This window comes from Armigeres subalbatus, chromosome 1 (assembly GCF_024139115.2).
Source record: "Armigeres subalbatus isolate Guangzhou_Male chromosome 1, GZ_Asu_2, whole genome shotgun sequence".
NCBI classification, from domain to species: Eukaryota; Metazoa; Arthropoda; class Insecta; order Diptera; family Culicidae; genus Armigeres; species Armigeres subalbatus.
Window position 1 is genome coordinate 174,406,668 of NC_085139.1, and position 22,720 is coordinate 174,429,387.

Here is a 22,720-nt window from a genome sequence, read left to right on the forward strand (position 1 = left end):
AGTTCCTCCAGGAATTCCTCCGGAAGTTCCTCCTGGAATTCCTCTGGAAGTTCCTTCAGGAATTCCTCCGGAAGTTCTGGGAATTCCTCGGGAAGTTCCTCTGGGAATTCCTCCTGAACTTCCACCGGGAACTCCTCCGGAACTTCTACCGGGAATTCCTCCAGAACAACCACTGGGAATTCCTCCGGAACTTCCACCGGGAATTCCTCCGGAACTTCCACCGGGAATTCCTCCGGAACTTCCACCGGGAATTCCTCCGGAACTTCCACCGGGAATTCCTCCGGAACTTCCACCGGGAATTCCTCCGGAACTTCCACCGGGAATTCCTCCGGAACTTCCACCGGGAATTCCTCCGGGAATTCTTCCGGAACTTCCACCGGAACTACCACTGGGAATTCCTCCGGAACTTCCACCGGGAATTCCTCCGGAGCTTCCTCCGGGAATTCCTCCGGAATTTCCACCGGGAATTCCTCCGGAACTTCCACCGGGAATTCCTCCGAAGGAATTCCCGGAAGAACCGCGAAATTTCGAAACAAATTTTACAAATTATTTTAAAACTTAATGTTATATACGTTTTTCCCTTAACGCTTAGTACATAATCTAATTCTGAGTCGACAAATACGTATTTTGTTTTCTATAAAACGTCTTCAGTGTTTTGTTAGAAATGTCCAACAGAAAACGCAACTTATCCGTAACTATTCTATCCTATTTTTCTCAAAAGGGATCCGATTTAGGAATTTAGATGGCCATTACAAACACATCATACTTGTCGAATAACTTAATTTAGACGAGGTATTGATTTGGTATTCAATAACTCTCGAATACCTGATGTGGTTATTATCATCAATGACTACTATTTAAGTATTATTATGATAAAATTCATCATTCATTTGTTTGCGAGGTATATTCTTGGGTATTATTACCATATGGAAGGTGAGAAATCTATACAATATTGTATGGTAAAGAGCATTGAAAAAATTGCGCTACTCTAGCACGAACTATCCAAAATGACAACCGTCTAAGACGAGTTTAGCACTTTACATTTAACGCCACTACGTTTTGTTATCTTTGCAGATACGTATCTCGACCTCAACTGTGAAGCCGACTTCAGTACTTGACTCGATTTATCCAAAATGACCATTTTTACGGACGTTCCGGATTATCCGGAAGACCGTCTGGTGGCCACCTGCGGTCGTAGCAGTGTAAGAACTGTGCATTAGCTCAAATATCACCTTCAGAAATGGTTTATTGTGTTGCTCTAGGACGAACTTCCCAAAATAACCATTTTTCGGTCGTTCCGGTCTATCCGGAAGGCCATCTCTTGGTCATCTGCGGTCATAGCAGAGTAAGAACTGTGTTTTAACTTCAAGGTTGTTGTTAGAAATGGTATAGAAGAAAATGCGCTACTCTAGGACAAACTTTCCAAAATGACCATTTTACGGACGTTCCGGATTATACGGAAGGCCATCTCTTGGTCATCTGCGGTCATAGCAGAGTGAGAACTGTGAAATTTCTCTAAAATCGCCGTCAAAAATGGTATAGAGAAAAATCCGCTGCTCTAGGACAAACTTTCTAAAATCTAAATTTGTTTCAAAATTCCGCGGAAATCCGTTACATTCCGTTAAAAGCAAGATTTTTGTAGGGATTTTTTTTTGTAATTTTAGGAGACAAAACGAAATCAAGAAATCAGATTTCGCCATGCTTAAATTTCGCGAAATTCCGCGGAATTTCTTACCACTTACTATTTGAGAGTCAATATAGCCAAACTCGATGTGTCCGGAAATTGTAAGCAAAATTGTCCGGGATTTGAAGCATCCCTTATACTGTGTCCGGATTTCGAAGCAAGCGATATTCAATGTTTTCGATTATATTAGCTATTTCGTGCATACAAAATGTCATTTTCAGTACACTACAGCAAATTTGATAAGGTAATCTTGACAGGGTATGTTATCACTCAGTGTCAAGTACTTAATTCCGTTTGGAATATTGAACTGAAAATTCAGCAGTGCTTAGGTGTCCGGACTTCGAGTCAAAACGGTATTTAGCCAAAAAGAAGCTACTTCAGCTAAAAAAACTAGATTGTTTGTTGGGATGTGATAGGAACGCAAAAGACGGAGTTCTATTTCAAAGTAAGACACAAGTTTTTCCTGCATTTCCAATTCTAACAGTTACTGCTAGACTAGTCAAGTTGAAGGTACAGGATTGAAATGGAAACGATACGGAAATTCATTTCATGTTCTAGCGATTGCTGGAACATGAGAAATATGGATAAAGATACAAAGTAGGCGAATGAAATGAGCCTGAGATCGAACCCAAGGCCTCCTGCGTATAAGACAGAAACGGTAGCCATATGACTACCAAGCACACTTTTCTGAACACATTGGTTTTAAAATCCCAAATAACTGTAAATGACGGCACGTTTAAATCCCACATATCCTGAGATATCTAACAAAGCTGTTTGGTTCAAGTATCCCCACTTAGCGGATGTAATCCAAACTAAACAGTTTTTCAGAATATTGGTTTACATTCTCGAACAGTTTTGTAGAAGACGGCCAATCTTTAAGGTGATTATAGAATGAAGCCAGAAATCGGCCATTTTGTAAACCACGTGCTTTTCCAATATTTTTTCCAAGAGCACGAGATGAAAGAACAATAACGCGTATGGGGCTGATGTAATGGTAGATCGTTTGCTTAGTTATGCTGAACAATCATAATTTGAGTTTTGGCACTGTACGATAACTATTACGCCAGATTCGGGCTTTTTGAAATGTATGTAGATAAACGTGTGGTGAATTTGAAATTCACCACGGGCTTCATTCTATAATCACCTTTATATCACAGCACTAGCACTACCTTTACACCTCAATTTACCTCAGTCCTCGTGTATCATGAAGAACAACCATCGATAAAACTAAATTGATTACATTTATCAATTATTCATTCCCGCGCAAACACACCCTAATAGCCTATTCAGATTGGGCTATTTATGACTTTGTTAAGTGAGAGGGTATCCAATTATTACGAGGTGTTCAGACTGCAGCAAGATAATATATCTTGACGTTTCCATGTTTCCTCATTTGCACGCTAATACAGGGTTGAATTCAAGGAGAGTTTTAAAAATTTAATTTGCGAAATCAAGCATTTGTGTGGCGACAATCGAGCATTTTTTTCTGAACAAAGTTTCTACGAAAAAAAAAATATAAAAAAAAATATGAAAATGGATTTTCGAAGAATATTTGAAGCTCTCATTAAGGATAATGAGCGAAGCTACATTCATTAGTTGGGTGCGCCGTTCTTCGGGGAATCAGACTATTCCTCAATTTATTTTTAAGTTTAAAACGTATTTTGATTCTGTGCTATGATCGAACGGAGATTTGATAGAAAAATTTAGATAGTTTTGGGAATTCTCACAAAAAAATAAAAAAAGGACGATTGGACCAACTTTCAAGAAATATTATCGAACTAAAATGTATTTCCACCAGTATCTCCATGTATGAAGGGCAACTCAGCAATTTAATTTTTTTTCAAAAATGGAAACTGAACCATTGCGTTCTACTCTACAATGATACAGCTTCTAACAAAATTGAATCGTGTGAATGTGATATAATTTAAACTGGATTTTGGATGAATTAATGCATTACCAATGCATGTTTTATTTAAGGTTATTCTACTTTATATATACATCCCATTCAAATCGTACAGTTGTCCCACGTGAAAAATGTTGAAATCCAAAGTATATTAAGCCATTCAAGGAGCAGAATTGAAACAATTTATGAAATCATGTTTATTCATCAAATATATTCGTTGTACAACCATTCCTACGTTTTAAATTGTCTTCCGCATTGGCCCTTGTACTTTGAAAAATTTATTCGATTTGTTCTATGAAATCTAGGTTTAAGGTAAATACTTCATGTTAATTCTAGAGAGCATCTGTTTTTAAACAATTCATGTTGAATAAGTGGAGAATAAATAATTATCATCATTATTTTTCATCATATAAAATGCTTTCCACAAAACCATCACAATCCGAGTTATTCTTCAGCGCTCAGAAGATTTCCATCTAACATGCATTCGACCCTGCTGCGACAGAAAGAGCATGACTGTCAACTACGAAACGAAATTAAAACAGAGAGAATTTTCTCTCTGGCAAAGAGAGCGTGACGCTTGTCAGTTTTGTTTTGTTGAATTTCTCCCTGCATCCCAGTTAGAACGAAAGCTCTCTCGTAATAATTGTTCGTAATAAATTCTTTATGACTCTTTTTAAGGTGATTATACAATCAAGCCATGTGGTGAATTTCAAATTCACCACACGGTTTTCTACTCCTATTATCAAAAGTTCAAAACCAGCGTAATATTTTTTGTACAATGCTGAAATTAAAGTCGATTGCTTAGCATGAGTAATCAAACGATCTACAGATGTTGTGATCCCCATGGGTGTTGTTGTTCTCTCAATTCGTGCTCTTGAAAAATCACTAGAAAAAGCACGTGGTTTCCAAGATGGCCCGGATTTGTGGCTTTGTTGTATAACCACCTTAACGGGTATCTTTTGACAGCGCAAAATGTATGGAATATTACGTAAATAATTACATCATAAAGCGTATCTACCCTGAAACGCCAATTATTATGTCATTAATGGCGTAATCTGAATAGGCTATAAGTTCATCAATAAACTGCAATAAATGGCAGATGATGGATTCTGTGGCGTGATTCGATATTTTTTGTTTGACTTTACAGCATTCACAGAACTGTTTGATAAGCGTTCTTATATTATGGGCCCAATGGAAGTTTAATACAAATGTGTTTGTCATATAATGTGTGAACCTGATCGGATCCCAAGCAACAATTTTAGTTTTATAACGCTCTTGAAGACCATTATTTACTCTTCAAGAGTGACTTAAAACCATTATAAAACCGAAATGTATATGTAAATGTAGTATATCTGAATGATGTGAATCTTGTGCTCGAATCCTTCAAGCTTTCTTTTGCTGATGATTTCAAATTATACTGGACTATTAATGATGATCAGGATGCTCTGTTTCTACAACGTCAACTCGACATTTTCGTCAAATGGTGCGAGATCAATTGCATGGTCCTCAACGCCAACAAATGCTCTGTAATTTCATTTTCCCGCAAGCGCTCTACTATTGACTTTTGTTACAAAATCGGATCTACAGCTATTAGACGAGAATCTGTTGTTAGGATCTAGGCGTTTTATTAGACTCTAAGCTGACTTTCAAAGACCACATCGCCTTTATCACATCGAAAGCGTCGAAAACACTTGGATTTCTTTCCGCATTGCGAAGCACTTCGATAACATTCAATGTCTAAAATCGCTCTACTGCGCGTTAGTGAGGTCATTACTAGAATATTCACTAGTTGTATGGGCTCCTTTCTACCAAAACAGCACAATACGAATCGAAGCAATTCAGCGAAAATTCGTTCGTTTTGCTCTACGCCGTCTTCCTTGGAATGATCCAAATAACTTACCAAGTTATGAAGCACGCTGCCAACTTATTGGTTTAGATCTGTTAAGTGAGCGTCGTGACGTTTCCAAGGCGCTTTTCATTGCAGATCTCCTGCAATCTAGAATTGATTGCCCGGCCTTGCTCTCTCAATTGAACTTTAACATCCCCTTTCGTCCACTTCGGTCAACACCTTTCATTTTCTTGAGAGGTGCTCGCACAAACTATGCGCAAAATGAGCCATTCACTAGTATGTGTCGCATCTTCAATCGCTGCTCCACCGCATTTGATTTTCACCTTTCACGGGGTGTTCTTCAGAAACAGTTTTCTACACTCCTCTTAGCTTCCAACAGTATCACACATTAGCATAGGCCATTAGGATATATTATATAATATTAACTAATTTATGTCAAACAATGTATCATTTGGAATTATTGTATTTCTTTTGATATGCAAAGATGAGGAGATCCATTTGAGAAAGATTCCATGGTTCTACTCAAATGGGCTTTTCCCTGCTCCAAATAAACAAATAAACAAATAAACAAATGTTATTGGGGATGATTCATTAATCGTCCACTCTACAGTTACGACAACGTTTCATAAAAATGAAATTGCAATTGGTTGATTTTACCAATGATATTAATGATATTTTGATAGAACAGAAATAAAAGGCAATACTTACTTCAGCATCGGATCGGTTTCTATCTTCTCCTGCACGGTCATGTACGGAATCCCCAGCACGCGGTCGATTATGTGCAGATAGCCATTGGTCGCGGCGATGTCGCTGAGGATGATTGTTGCATTGACGCCACCCCCTTCCACGGTGATTGTCTGGTTGTGGTCGTATCGGTTGTTGATGACGTTGAAGTACAGAAACTTCTTGTCGGCCCCAGTTGGCACCTGGTAGATCTGACCGGGGGTAAAATCAAGCATACAAAGGTTAACACTTGGCTTACTGTAAGCTCGCTGCTCGTTCTGCCGGCGTGCAACGCTAATACTTTGTGAACTGTAATCCTTTTGTATCCCGCATGACAGTGGACTACTCACCTGGTTTTGATTGTTCTTGCGGATTTTGTCGGTCGTGATACTGTCTCGCACCAGATGCAGGTTTAGGATTTCCCGTAGCTTTTCACGGCTCCTGCATGAGGGAAAAGTTTTTCACCCCACGTGCGTAGGTCGTTCCCAGGATGGCAGATTATGTGGAGGGTGAAAAGCAAACAAAAGTGAAGAGAGCAACAGTTTAGTATTGGGTACTTTCAACAGGGTACGGATAATCGCTTGTGAGCTGCCACGGTTCGGAAATCTGGAAACCGGGACATACACAAGAGCTCTCAAACGTCTATAGAGAAAAGTCGAAAAACACCACGAAAAATGTTGTTGTTGAGACAAACACTTTGTTGTGTGCATACCAAATATTGGCTTGGATTTTTCAAAGACCCTAGCTATCTGCCGTGTATCTAAAATGTTGAGTTTAGAGTGAAGTTTGTATAAGCCAACAAGCGGTACGCATGCAATAAATTAGCAGGCAAACATAATCGATAGATATTGTGCAGTATGCAAGAAAGTGGAGTGCGTTGAAGAATTTTTAAACTGACATTACGTGAATGTGTTGTTTCCTGAATTAGATGTGATGTACCAATAATAGTAGTAGTGGTTGTTTGGGAGGTAGTTAGTAGAGATTTCTTCTGATGTAGGGTCAGTTGCCTATTTTTAATTTCAATAAACAATGAAAACCAATTTAAGAATAAAATTATTGGCGTTCGGTAATATTATCTCACTTTATTCAGCTCATGAATTCAACCTAAAAGTGACAGGTTAACAATCTTCCGGTAATCACAATGGCTGGTGCTACCCAGCAATACCAATAATACATCGATCAAAAAAGATTCGATATCTGTCAAAAGTACTCTTGCTCTGCGAGCAGGGTTATTTGATAATTATTGAACTGTCACTTCTAAGTATAATTGAGTTTAGTTCTCCAAATGAGACAGACCTTAGCGTTGTATTAGAAGTGGAAATAGATTGAAACTTCAAATTTATCTCCCGTTATAATTTATATAATTTAAAAACTTATGCTAATTAATAATAATAAAAAAAACAAGATTAAAAAGTAAATCATAAATACAAAATTTACAATTTATTTGAAAAGAAAAAAATAATCGAAATATGACACAATGGTAATTACCACCGAAACACCGACCCTACCTATGTATGTATTTCAGTGTAATAACATGTATAACGAATACTGTCAAGATAAGCGTCTTTACTAGAACCAGTGAACCAGCACAATAAATAGAACTTTAAAAAAACGTAGAAATTGGCTGTGTCAACACTGGACTCACCCACAGGGATGGTCATTCCCGTCGGGACCTTTTGTTATATTTGAGCAGTTTCTGTAGAAAATAAAATAATCGGCATTGAAATTAAATACGACAAATCTACACCACTATAAAGCGCAATTGTATATGAAACATTTGATTAAGTGTAGAATCTTCACATGGATGGTTTCAAACATTTAGTCAGAGTTTTCCAATAACCATTGTCAAAACTTGATTTCCGAAAAGTTGCTACAATTAATCAATTCAAATCGTTTAGTATACGATAGTGTAGCTTGCGCTTCATCTCCGTGTCTAATGGAATTCATACAAAGAACTGTTCAACAAAGTTGTAGGTAAAATACTGTGCTACAACTCATTTCAAACCTCTTGTAATCAGTTATTGGTAAATGAGTTAAACTGTGCCTAAATGATTGGAACCATTGCTTGAATCTTGTATTATACAGATACAAAATTAATGTTTAAAATTTGTCCAGCAAGGATAATTTCTGGAACAGAGTAATAGATTGCAGGAAATGTAAATTTCAACGCAGATCCAATTCCAATAAATTCTTGACAGGTCCTCCTGACTGCTTGCTTGGAACACAAATTTGGTGTGATTAGAAGTGATTACCTATTTCGATCGCGATACCTTAGAATGATCCATTTTTTGATATCCCTGCTCTCTCATAATCAGCACGTTGCACTTCGTCTGATACATAATATTGCAAGTGAAATGATTACAAAACATAGATCAGCCTTGTCACTATTTTACATGACCATCAACTGCCCTTACATATATTAAAAATTGTTCAAATTTTGGTTGGTATACAGGGTTGTAGAAAATAAGCATGTATTTTTTGCCATGCTTTGTATGGAGAGAGTTATACATTTTTTCTCAGTGGCATTAGGTTGAGTTGGATAAAGGATGCCATTCTCAACTGAGAACACAAAAGATCTAAGTTCATTGCATGAGAAAGGTAATGTTGAGTAATGGATGGCACTACTTGAACAATAAGCAAATGAGAAGCCAAGTGCTATTTCGTGTTGTTTGGTGCAAAAAATACTATAGCTTAATACAAGGCGTTATGATCTGATGCATTATTTCAACCTTTTCTCAAACTTGCTTATAATGGTTTGTTACTTAACATGTGTACTTGTGATGCTCAATTGAATACTTTACCTGATGAAATTGTTAACTATTGGATGGCTTAACGCTTCGTTGCTAGGAGCGAACAGTGTCATCTGCTGAAGGTTGCTCATGGTTTTGAAGAAGTCCGGCGCGTAGTCAGCAATCAATTCGTAGAATTTGAAAAGCGGCCCGTCCTCCTTTTCCTGCAGAGATAAAATTTAGAACACATGGAAAGAAAAAGGTGGAAATGTAATTTGTTTGATATTACGGAAGTCAAAGTGTGAGAAAAATGAAAGGGAATTTTAATAAGAACGAGCAAAAAACATAGAGAAAACAGTAAATCGGAAAACAAACAGCAAAACGAACAGACGAACAAGAGAAAACGATTTCATGTTAGAAAGGATTAAATTGTAAAATGCAAAACACACAAAAGATTCATGTTGGGTTGTAACCTGTGTGGGGTGAGTAAGTTCAAATGTGTATTTTGGTGGTTTGTAGTTGTGAAGGGACAGCTGTTACAAGGTAAACTTATTCTATCAATTTTCAATGCGACAAATTAGTTGGTGACTGTTTTTATTTAATTCTTCATTTAATTCAGAGAATAAGAGTAAAATTTTAGGGGTAGTCAGATTTATTTTTTTCTATTTTGTTGAATGTGCCCATCGGCTGATTTCCATGCACATTAGAATCAGGTGCTAAGCATATTTTGTGGCAGATGATTTCATTCCATTAGTTTGAAATTGATAAAATATTGAATTTTACGCCTTGCCTTGCTGGGGATGTCAAATTGTTCGTCATCTGTTTCGTGATTCTCGAAACCATGAGTTTTAAAGTGCTGCAAAAATAACGATGAAAAGGTATCAAATCGTTGAAACCGTTCTTTATTCGGGTTAGATATTATCATGCTTCATGTCTGCAGCCGTTTGTGAAAAAATTTTTTTTTTTATAATATCTCAAGATAGATTGTTCCGAAAATGCAACACAATCATGTTTTGTATAAGGTATTTGTTTTATTATCAATAGCATGCTCCTTTAAAAAAAAAACTTCAAAAAGAGCACAATTACAAAAATGAGAAACAAAGTAATATTGGTTCCAATTCTTTGTTTCTGATTGTTATTGATGTGGGTATATGTTTTTAATTCAAGAAGCAGTAACCTTAATCGTTCGAAAAAAAACTCACTAATAAAGAATAAACAAAAAAAAGTTTTTTCTGTGCATAGAAATTCATGTTTTTCGTTTCTTTAACTTGAAGCAATATTTTATTCAATCGAAGAATGCTGGAATTTAATTCATTTCTTCATTATTAAATTCATTTTATTTAGTTAACATTATTATTAAATATGCAGTTTGATAAACGAATATGATATACGCAAAAGTATGCAGTCTAGATTCGAACCTAGATTTGTTTCGTAGAAACTGTTCCCATTTCCATCTCGTTCTCAAATTATTCAAATTTTAAAAGAGACAAAACATTAATTTTGTCAGTTGATTTTTTCATTTTATATGAGCGCGCATAGCTGGAAAAAAATCACAGAAATAAAAAACTGCCATCCTCCAAGATAAGGATGAATATGAGAGCTATGGAGTCCAATATCCATGCACTAGTCCAAATCTGAATATCCCAGAAAAATTTTAAATGTTTCCAACGCAAAAGATTCCTAAATTTTTCGTGCGAGCTTCTTTCCCTTAAAAAATTCCACGAGACGTTCTTCTGAATATCCACTAAACCAGCTTTTTTTAAAATCATGATAGAAAATTCCTCTGAAATTTCCAAAAGTTTTTCTACATTTTCTCTAGAAATTTACCTCGGAAAATTGTATATTTTAAATAAAAATTAAACGAAAGTTTGAGCAGGAAAGTCTTCTTAATTTGAACATACAATTTGTTTAAAGTAACTTTCTATGAATTTCCGCTGCTTGAATTTCTACAAAAAAAAAATCTTCTGAACTCCCACGAAAAATTATTCCAAATTTATCTGAAATCTCTTTTAATCTCTGAAGCGTTCTTTTGAATGTATCCAGCAATTTCTTCTGAATTTCTCCGGAAAACTTCCAGCAGACTTTTTCGGAAAATTTATCTGGAACTCCACCGAAGAATCTTTTAAATTTTCACGAAAAACTCTTCTGAAACTTCTTCGATTTTTGTTTTCAATTTTAAGAATACTTTGAGGCGTCAAAAAATATGGGTTCTTAGAGAAAATTGGCCATAAATAAAATGAAGAATCGTTGCTGTTAGTGATTAGAAAGCCGCATTGTGAAAAGAAAATCGATTCTTTTCAGGAGCAACATTTGCAAAAATGTCGTCGGTTGCGGTCCCGGGACATCAGTCAGTGGCGGTGCTGAAAATTTGTTCTATATGGTGGCGTCCCAGCGAAAAATCTTTAGTATGATGTAGGCGCAATCTATCTTCTCACAGTTACGTGCAATAATGTCGTCGTCAATGTCGTCGGCGAAACCAAATAGTTGGACGAACTTCGTAAAAATCATTCCACTCGAGTCTATGCCTGCCCGATCAATAACGCAAAACAAAATTATAACAAGGGGAGTTATTTATATAAGATAAATATTGTAACAAAATGTGTTAAAAATTTGGCAGGTTCTTCTTCTTCTTCAATGGCTCTACATTCCAACAGGAACTTGGACTGCTTTGTATTCTATTAGCATTTCCTCAGTTATTAATTGAAAGCTTTTCTATGCCCGCCATTGCATGAGTATGTATCTTGTGTGGCAAGTACAATGGCTTCCAAGCCTTCTTTGGCTTTCGAACCTCTTGAAAGGAAGCTTTCGAGCCTTTTCAAAAGAGCTGAGTAGCACACTTGTCATAGACAAGTTTCAATGACTCAAATACGACCAAATCGAATCACATAAGTGCCGCTCCTGCAAACAAAGCAGTAAGATTGTTGCTGCTAGGGAGTCTTCCGAGCCTTTAAAAGAAGCAGGCTACGGAGCTTTTTGAATGGACGCTCCCAAGTCTCTAGAAAAAAAATCCGTGCCTTTTAAAGGAAGGCTTCGAGTCTTTTGAAATAAGGCTTCCGAACCACCCGAAAGAAGGCTTCTAAGTCTCTTAGAAGAAGCCTTCTGAGTTTTTTTAAGGGAGCATTTCGACCCTTTTAGATGAAATGATGCTTCTAAACTACTTTAAAAAAGTTTTTTGAGCCTCTTGAAACAAGGCTTTCGAGCCACTTAAAATGAGGCTTCTGAGTATGTTGAAAGGAAGCTTCCGAGGATTTCTAGAGTACGGCTCCAAGCCTCTTGTAAGAAGAATTCCGTGCCTCTTTTAGGGAGAGCTTCCGAGCCTCTTAAAAAGAGCCTTCCGAGCATTTTTAAAAGAGATTACCGAGTCTTTTAGAAGAAGGAGAAAAGAAAAAAAAGAAAGTTTAAAGAAGAAAGCCTCAAAGTACTGCCTACTTCCGGGCCTTTAGAAAGGAGGCTTCCAAGCCTCTTCTTTCTTTCCGAGGCTTTTAAATAAAGCAGAAAAATAAAGAACGTTTATAAAAAAGCTTAAAAGAAGGCTTCCGGGCCTCTCCAAAGTTTCCGAACCTCTTAAAATGATACTCTTGAAAAAAGGCTTCCGAGCCTCTTGAAAGGAGTCCTCCGAGCTGCTTGGAAGGAGGCTTCCGAGAAGCGTAGAAGGATGCTTCCAATTCTCTTACAACGAAGCAACTGAGCTTTTCGGGAAAAAGCCTTCATGCGTCCCAAAAGGAGGCTTCCGAATCTGTAGACTCTAGATGATAGTTAAGAATCATATTATCAACATATTATTCATCATTCTGTCTGCATGAAAGATTTTTTAAATTTGTTCATTCGAGGTTCATCCGGCATTACGCATTTTTGTCCGAGGTCCCCCTGGGCCCAGCGAAGGTACCCCCAGGGGTACATGTAGCCCAGGTTGAGAACCGCTGGTCTACAGGAATTTCTGGAAGTTTAAAAAGTTGCTTAAAAAGATCCGGAGGAATTCCAAGAATTTCTTCCTAGAGTTTCCGAAGGGATTACTTGAAAAGGTACTGGCAGAATTCTTAAAATATATTCCGAAGAAAATCCTAAATCAATTTCCAAGGAAATTCCTAAAAGAATTACCAAAGGTATTCCCAAAGAAATTTAGGATTTTTTTTAGGAATTCCTTTGTAAATTGGATTTCTTTTTGGAATTCTAGCAGAAGACCCTTCAGAAATTCCTTCAAAAATACATACCTTTTTGAAGGAAATCTTTTCAAAATTCATTTAGGAGAATTCATTTTTATGAACTTCTTTATGAATTATGTCGAAAACTACTTAAGAAATTCCTGCGGAAATTGCATAAATAACTCCTCCATTTGTTAAAGAATTGCATCAAAAATTCTTTCAGAATTTTCTTAAACAAATTCTTCCTGTAATCCTTTAAAAAAATCCTTACTGGTGGAGTTAAGCTGGGGCACGATGGGGCACGTGACCCACCAAATCGAATATTTCACTGAAATTTAATTATATACGCCAAAATTGTCTTGAGAAAAATAACAAATTTTCCGCCTTTTTTGATAAGAAATCCCTTCCAAAACTTTGGGAAGAAATTCTTTGGAATTCATTCAGAAATACTTTTATGAATCATTCGGAAATTACTTCAAGAGTTCTTTAAAAATCATCTGGAAAATCCTTTAATATCTCTGTTCGAAACCCTTTGGGATATAGTATGACTATAAAAAAATCCATATAAAACCTCCCAACAAAATTTCCGGAATTATTCCGGCAGAAATTTCGTATGGTTTTACTAAAAGCCAAAGGAAGTTCCGGAGGAATTACCGGAGAAATTTACAAAAGCCTTTCCAGAGAATATTCCGAAGAAATTCCAGAAGGAGTGTCAAAATTATTCCTGGAGTTGAAGGAATTTCTGATTATTTTTCAAAAGAAATTTTCACCAGAGATTCTCGAAATTGCCAAAAGGAAAAACCTAAAAGTTTTCCGGAGATTTGCAAAGGAATTGCACAAGGTATTTCAAAAGGAATTATTACTGGAACTCACGATGGAATTTCCAACATAATTTCCGGAAAAATACCTATTGACATTTTTAAAGAAATTACTTTATTTCTCCTAAAATTCTTTCGAAAATAACTCCAAGTATTCCTCTGGAAGTTTTCCTCTCCAAAATTAATAAAAATTGTCGGAAAATCAGTTTTTATTTCTCTCTATCGTACCCCAGTTTAAACCCGCCAGTGATTATAAAAATAGGCGGAAAATCAGTTTTTTTGGCGTTTGTAATTAAATTCTAGGGAAATATTTGATTTGGTGTGTCACGTGCCCCATCATGCCCCAGTTTAACTCCGCCAGTGATCACCGGAGTTGCGGCTGATTCAAAGATATACTGGGCTAGAATGAAAATAGAAGCTTTGAAGGCAGCCAAAATTTTGCATTGTGGATCATAAAATGCTAAATTGGTTTCTCGCTGCAAAATTTGTTGTTGGCTAATAACATTTTCAATTCTTTGACTAATTTCAGGTCAGCTTTACAAAAACAAAAGCATTATGATCGCACAATTCGTAGTTGCTACTCCGTGATTGACTGAACTTGCATTAGCTACCCATTCTCAATGTACACGTTTCGGGAGCTCAAATATCTAAAGACAATAACGGCGCCGGCCACGTCCTTACGGTCATATAGGAATGGAAGGATTGTTGCTACTAGAGACCGAGTATACCTCTGCATCTCCACGATTGTGTTGGGATAGGATATCGTTTTAGTTACAAAGGATAATTTATCTGGATTCAATTTGGTAAGCGATGTGATCCATGGGATGGGAAATAACACTAATACGAGTTAAAAGTTAAAACATGCACGCCCGGTGGCGTATGAAAACTGAAGAGATTCGCGTTTTGGACGACCGCACGGAAGCGCATTACTCTGCACTCACCGAACACAAGATAGATATTTTATTTCTTTCCCGACGACTAAAACATGCACTGCACTTACTTGTTCGATGGCTACTCTTATTACCGGCCGCGCAATGCAGAACACAATATTTCGGCAGATCGCGTGATCGTTCTGCTGTCCGAAACAAGAGAAAACCCGCACTCACACCCCCCTGATGTGTAAACTAGCCTTAAAGTTCGTTAGGACCTTAAATCTAGCCTTTGATCCACCCAAATTTTCCCTCGGTTTGAAACTGCCCCAAACTTATTATTTGTTCATGCCGTCGTTTTTTACGGTGGATGATTCCGAAATATTCAAAATTATTCAGAAAGACTTAATAAGAATAATTCTTAATGTTTCGAAAAGAATCAAATGATTGAAAAGAAATGTGGTAAAGCAGATTTGAAAAAAAAATGAATTACTTACTTTGGAAAACGAACCTAATCTGAAAACTAAAATGTCTGTACTTGCGCTTTATTTTATTGACGTTGAGGCGTGACCTAATAGTCAGGAAATACTTGCCTACCAAGTTACTAATTCCGTTCAATCCGCTGATGAAATTGGCCAAATTTTAATGCCGACGAATTTCGCGCCAACCCTTCTATGGGGCTGGCAGCACCATCTCACAATCGAATGAAACTTGGTGGGCATAATGATGTAGTATTTCTAGCCACTCTGCATACTTAGTTTTAATTATCAAGATAACATTTGATGGGAGCCCAATTTTTTTCCATTGATTTTTAAAAAATCGATGTTACTCTAAAATGACAAGACCTACAAAAAAAAGTGTTGTATGGCGGACTGTCGTGAAATTCCCTGAAGTTTTTTGAAAAAATATCTAAAAAATATAAAACCGTTTACAATATTGGAAAAAAAATAGATTAAAAAATTGAAATCGATATTACTAAAAAAGCTCATCTCAAAAATCGATGAAATTTTTTCTGCAGATAGGTATTTTAATTATCTACCTTTTCTGGGAATAATGTTCCTGTGACATATTTAAGAAAAAAAAGTTTTTCTAACAAAAACTTTTTCCATGTTCATATTGAGTGAAAATTTATCAGTGGTTTTATGCCTACAGCGTCAAATATAGGTTCAGCAGCCTATCATCCACCAACGACACGTTTTGGAAGTATAAACATTTGTTTAGGAAGCAATTTAGCATAATCTAACATAATTGTGGACCATCATTTGAGGGTTTATATTTTTATTGACTTTTTGTATCAAAGTAGCTTAAAAACCATAGAGTTCACAAAAAAGCAAATAATTGCTTTGAAAACGGGCAATGTTGCCGAAACGAAACTGAAGTGATATTTAATTGTAATAGTGGAAAAGAAGATGTTGTTTTTCAGCAAAGGCTGACACTGATCGGTGTAATTTAGACACCGTTATAAAGCCTGTAGTTGAATTTGTATCGTATTTTATTGAAAAAATTGATAAACTTATAACTCATGACATTATTGGCAAACAGCAATACTTTAGGTCAAAGTGAAATACTTGAACTGTTGGATTTCTCTGAAAATTATTCATTCATTATCCAAAATGCTGCTCAGGGTTGGAATAATTCCCAGGCAACAATATATCCATTCGAAGTTTACTTTAAAAGAAACGGTAAATTAGAAAACATTAGCTTTATCAATCAGAAGTAATGACTCTTGACACAAAAGCTGTTCACTTATTCATTTCAAAATTAATTGACTTTTTGAAACAGTCGATCGATTTTTGAATTGCTTTTGTGTCTGGTGGAGCTGCAGCACATTATAAAAATAAAAAGAACTTTGCAAGTCTGTGTAGTTTTAATTCAAAACATGGCTTAGAAGCAGAATGGCACTTTTTTACAACATCGCACGGAAAGGGCCCTTGCGATGCTATTGGTGGCAATCTCAAACGAATGGCAAAACGAGCAAGTCTTGCCAAAGATTATGGAAATACTATTTAGACTCATCGGGAGTTGTACGAATGCGCAGTTACACAATAAGACAAAAATATCACTAAATTACATTTCTGTTATATCTCGAATGAGCAATACTCAACAATGGCAGAAGAGTTTGATGAACTTTTCAAAAAAGCAAAAACTATAACTGGCACACAAAAGTTTCATTCTTTTATACCAATCGCTCATAATAAAATCCTGGCTAAAAATAATCCAACTCAGATGATTGTTCGAGTAAATTTACAAATTAATGATTATTCAAGTAGAAATAAGAAAGTAACAAATAAAATTGAAGAAAAAATAAAAAAGGGGAAAAATATTTTAAGCTCTTTTTAGTGAAATGTATTCAGCCGTCTAAGACGAGTTAAGTACAGGGGTTAGGCAAAATGATTGAGATAGGCAAAATTTGGCCCAAATTCAAATCCTTATAACTTTTTGAAAAATTGATGAAATTGAACAAAACCGGAAGCATTCGACGGCAAATTTAGTCAAGATTTAGGAACATGTACGGTCACGAATACTAGCCACCGGACACCGGAGATGTTCCGGATTTTCGGAGGCCATGTCAAAAACACATTTTTTCTGCCGCTCAAATTTTTGTGTGGTTTGAAGGTACATCGATAAACACTATTTTCCTAGAAACTAGATCTTATTGAAAATTGAATGCGGGCGGTTGCGCTAAGATCCGTTGAAAAACATCCGAGATATGGCCATTTCAGTAAACCTGGTTCCGGATACTATGGTCAATTATGTATATCCTTCCAATCACGTATATATTAACCGGTACCATATCAATATTGGTATCAAACTTCAAGATTTTTCATGAAGATGCTTCAGGAAGCATATGCAGGACGAGCAGTTGCCCTGACCACTCTGTAGTAGGTTCCAGGTGCCCCGGGGGAAGTGGCCAATTTGAAAAACGTTCAGAACCCTATCAATATGGGTATCAAACTTTAAGATTTTCCATGGAGATGCTTCAGGAAGCATATTCAGGATGATTAGTTGCTCTAACCACTCTGTAGTAGGTTCCAGGTGCCCCGGGGGAGGTGGCCAATTTGAAAAACGTTCAGAACCCTATCAATATGGGTATCAAACTTTAAGATTTTTCATGGAGATGCTTCAGGAAGCATATTCAGGATGATCAGTTGCTCTAACCACTCTGTAGTAGGATCCAGGTGCCCCGGGGGAGGTGGCTAATTTGAAAAACGTTCAGAACCCTGTCAATATGGGTATCAAACTTCAAGATTTTTCGTGGGGATGCTTCAGGAAGCATATTCAGGACGATCAGTTACCCTGACTGCTCTGTAGTAGGTTCCAGGTGCCCCGGGGCAAGTGGCCAATTTGAAAAACGTTCAGAACCCTATCAATATGGGTATCAAACTTTAAGATTTTTCATGGAGATGCTTCAGGAAGCATATGCAGGACGAGCAGTTGCCCTGACCACTCTGTAGTAGGTTCCAGGTGCCCTGGGGGAAGTGGCCAATTTGAAAAACGTTCAGAACCCTATCAATATGGGTATCAAACTTTAAGATTTTCCATGGAGATGCTTCAGGAAGCATATTCAGGATGATCAGTTGCTCTAACCACTCTGTAGTAGGATCCAGGTGCCCCGGGGGAGGTGGCCAATTTGAAAAACGTTCAGAACCCTGTCAATATGGGTATCAAACTTCAAGATTTTTCGTGGGGATGCTTCAGGAAGCATATTCAGGACGATCAGTTACCCTGACTGCTCTGTAGTAGGTTCCAGGTGCCCTGGGGGAAGTGGCCAATTTGAAAAACGTTCAGAACCCTATCAATATGGGTCTCAAACTTCAAGATTTTTCATGGAGATGCTTCAGAAAGCATATTCAGGACGATCGGTTGCTCTAACCACTCTGTAGTAGGATCCAGGTGCCCCGGGGGAGGTGGCCAATTTAAAAAACGTTCAGAACCCTGTCAATATGGGTATCAAACTTCAAGATTTTTCGTGGGGATGCTTCAGGAAGCATATTCAGGACGATCAGTTACCCTGACTGCTCTGTGGTAGGTTCCAGGTGCCCCGGGGGAAGTGGCCAATTTGAAAAACGTTCAGTACTCTTTCAATTTGGGTATCAAACTTCAAGATTTTTCATGTAGATGCTTCGGGAAGCATATTCAGGATGATTAGTAGCCCTGACCACTCTGTAGTAGTTTCCAGGTGCCTCGGGGGAAGTGGCCAATTTGAAAAACGTTCAGAACCATATCAATATGGATATCAAACTTCAAGATTTTTCGATGTGATACTTTTAAATGCATTTTGGAACCAGCAGCTGTCATGACCACTCTGCAGTAGGTTCCAGGTGTCCTGGGGAAGTGGCCAATTTGCAAAATGTTCGAAACCATGTCAAAATGAGTATCAAAGTTCAAGGTTTTTCATGGATATGCTTTTGGACTCTCCTGTCGAATAGAGTTCGCCGCAGCACCTTCCATTCGGAAACTCCAAGGACGCGTTGGTCCTTCGCCAGCAACATCCAACTTTCGTGGCCATAGAGGCAAACCAGTCTAATGAGCGTTTTGTAGATGGTCAACTTCGTGCTGCGGCGAACTCTATTTGACAGGAGAATCCAAAAGCACATTTGGCAAATTGGTCACTTCCCCAAGACACCTGGAACCTACTACAGAGTTGAGATGACAGCTGTTGGTTCTAAAATGCATTTAGAAGTATCACATCGAAAAATCTTGAAGTTGATATGGTTCCGAACGTTTTTCAAATTGGCCACTTCCTCCGGGGCACCTGGAACCTACTACAGAGTGGCTAGAGCATTTGATCATTCTGAATATGCTTCCTGAAGCATCTTCATGAAAAATCTTGAAGTTTGATACCCATATTGATAGGATTCTGAACGTTTTTCAAATTGGCCACTTCCCCCGGGGCACCTGGAACTTACTACAGAGTGGTCAGGGCAACTGATCATCCTGAATATGCTTCCTGAAGCATCTCCATGGAAAATCTTAAAGTTTGATACCCATATTGATAGGGATCTGAACGTTTTCCAAATTGGCCACTTCCCCCGGGGCACCTTGAACCTACTACAGAGTGGTCAGGGCAACTGATCGTCCTGCATATGCTTCCTGAAGCATCTTCATGAAAAATCTTGAAGTTTGATACCAATATTGATATGGTACCGATAGTATCCGGAACCAGGTTTACTGAAATGGCCATATCTCGGATGTTTTTCAACGGATCTTAGCGCAACCACCCGCATTCAATTTTTAATAAGATCTAGTTTCTAGGAAAATAGTGTTCATCGATGTAACTTCAAACCACACAAAAATACGAGCGGCAGAAAAAATGTGTTTTTGACATGGCCTCCGAAAATCCGGAACATCTCCGGTGTCCGGTGGCCAGTATTCGTGACCATGCATGTTCCTAAATCTTGACTAAATTTGCCGTCGAATGCTTCCGGTTTTGTCCAATTTCATCAATTTTTCAAAAAGTTATAAGGATTTGAATTTGGGCCAAATTTTGCCTATCTCAATCATTTTGCCTAACCCCTGTAACTCCATTTTCCGTATCTGAAAAGATATCGAAATAATTGGTGGAATTGAATGGAGTTACTCAACTCGTCTTAGACGGTTGAAAAAAAGGGAAAAAGTTATTATTCTTTTAATGTGCCTTTACCCGAATTCCCTCTAATGAAATTATCTACCGAGCTTCATCGTTTGGAATCAAAATGTTTATCTGATAAAAAAAATCGACCTCCAATTTTATTTTGCAAACCAGTTTTAATCTTTACATTTATTGATTTATTTTCTCGGTGAACGAAACGCTCTTTTATGTTTCAGATTTTACAGTTCAGACAAATTTACAATAGTCCATCAAACATCACAATTTTGTAAATCTGGTCATTTGTGGTTGACATTAATATAAGAAATCTAGGAAAATATACGCCTTTTTCAAATGTTGTTCCACATTAATGTTAGATTACGCTGAATTGCTTACTAAACAAATTTTTATACTTCCAAAATGTGTCGTTGGTTGATGATAGGCTGCAGAGTCTATATTCGGCGCTGTAGGCATAAAACACGCTGATAAATTTTCACTCAATATGGACATAAAAAAAGTTTTTGTTAGAAAAACTTTTTTTTCCTTAAATATGTCACAGAAACATTATTCACAGAAAAATTTGGTAATTAAAATACCTATCTGTAGTAAAAAATTCATTGATTTCTTAGATGAGTTTTTTTTTTTGCAAATCGATTTCAATTTTTAAAATCAATTTTTTTCAGTGTAGCAATCGGTTTTTTATTTTTTGGATATTTTTCCAACAAACTTCTGGGAATTTCACGACAGTCCGCCATACAACACTTTTTTGTAGGTCTTGTTATTTTAGAGTTACATCGATTTTTAAAAAAATCAATGAAAAAAAAAAATAGGCCGTCATCAAATGTTACTCTTGACAATTTTTGAAAAACTGAGAGTGGTTTAGATATACCATATTTTTATGCCCACCAAGTTTCATTCGATTCTGAGATGGTGCTGCCAACCGCTGGTCGAGTTGGCGCGAAATTCGTCTGCCCCGGAATAAGCAGAAAAAAATCATTGAAATGAAACTGTATGAAAAAATCTCTCGGAGAAGCACCTGTTGTCATTAACTGTTAAAAACCTTAAGAAAAGTCGATCATTAGAAAATGCGAAACGGCATAGATAGCATTATTTTAAAAGGAACACTAATAACATATAATCTCACACTTTTTTGATGGGTTTAGTCCACTTTCTTTATTGAGAGAAAAATCTCTCTAGGGTCCTCCTTAGCCGTGCGGTAAGACGCGCGGCTACAAAGCAAGACCATGCTGAGGGTGGCTGGGTTCGATTCCCGGTGCCGGTCTAGGCAATTTGCGGATTGGAAATTGTCTCGACTTCCTTGGGCATAAAAGTATCATCGTGTTAGCCTCATGATATACGAATGCAAAAATGGTAACTTGGCTTAGAAACCTCGCAGTTAATAACTGTGGAAGTGCCTAATGAGCTAAGCTGTGAGGCGGCTCTGTCCCAGTGTGGGGATGTAATGCCAATAAGAAGAATAAACATACAAAAAAGGACTTTCTATGTATTTGATTTTAGATTCCTGCCTAAAATCAAATATACTCTATTACCAATATAGTCCACTCTGTCTGGTTTGAAGAGACAACGCAGTAGCGCCATGGTGTAACAAAAGTCAAACAATGTAGTGAAAAGACAATCCGAGGGGTGCTTAAAAGTATGATTCAATATGCAGTATAACCTGTCGAAATAATATGCTAGAAATCGTTCCATGACCCCATTTTGATATCTGAGTTTCAAATTAAAAATTTGTAAAAAGTAATTCAAACTTTCAAAAACTGTAAAATTAGTGTAATTATCGCACCCCTTGGTTATCGTTTTCAGACGTTAGTTACCTTTTGTGACACAAGATGGTGTGAATGTGCTGTCTCTTGTCTAATATATGGGGATTCACGAAGTGGACTATATTGTTAATATACTATATTTGCTAAAATATTAAATTTGTTTGAATAATATTTTGGAGCTCTTTGGACGGGACTGTCCCGTTAAATACGGTACGTATGGTCAGCCTACTATTGGGGAAGCCTCTGGAAGCATCAAAATCTATTATTTTCTAAATATATTTCAAACTATGGCAGTATGGATATCAAATTGCTAAACAAGTAGAATTATTAAATTCTGGGAATGATAATGGCCACCCCGTGACATCCTGAACCGATGTCATTTTTGTAGGACACCCGAATATGTTAGAAGAGTTCAGCGAGTTTTACAGTCCCTAAAATGTATCTTTTAATCGTCTTGAAAAAATATAAATTTTGACAAAAAAAGCATATATGCACGGTTTCGGCTTCAAAACCGACCCCTTCTTCGGGGTTCTTAGAATCTATTATAAGAAAGGCAGTTGGCACTATCGTCCTGAAAGTGTTTCGGCAATCGTCGTCTCGCGAGATGTTGGGTAGCCATATTCTCATGATTCCGATTGGTTAACATTTCATCA

The 22,720-nt window shown here is 37.1% G+C and overlaps 1 protein-coding gene across 4 annotated transcripts in view; it reads right to left on the reverse strand.

The window, feature by feature from the left end:
• LOC134205545 (fasciclin-1) overlaps positions 1–22,720 on the reverse strand; it is a 576,572-nt gene that overhangs the window by 19,557 nt on the left and 534,295 nt on the right. The window contains exons 9-13 of one of the 4 annotated variants that reach the window (XM_062680845.1): positions 9,679–9,744; positions 8,961–9,112; positions 7,805–7,855; positions 6,510–6,600; positions 6,145–6,371 (exon numbers count right to left, since the gene is read on the reverse strand). In XM_062680845.1, the coding sequence (XP_062536829.1) occupies positions 6,145–6,371; positions 6,510–6,600; positions 7,805–7,855; positions 8,961–9,112; positions 9,679–9,744 (587 nt within the window). The remainder of the gene's footprint in view (positions 1–6,144; positions 6,372–6,509; positions 6,601–7,804; positions 7,856–8,960; positions 9,113–9,678; positions 9,745–22,720) is intronic. The other 3 variants (XM_062680847.1, XM_062680846.1, XM_062680848.1) reach the window with 3 other exon arrangements.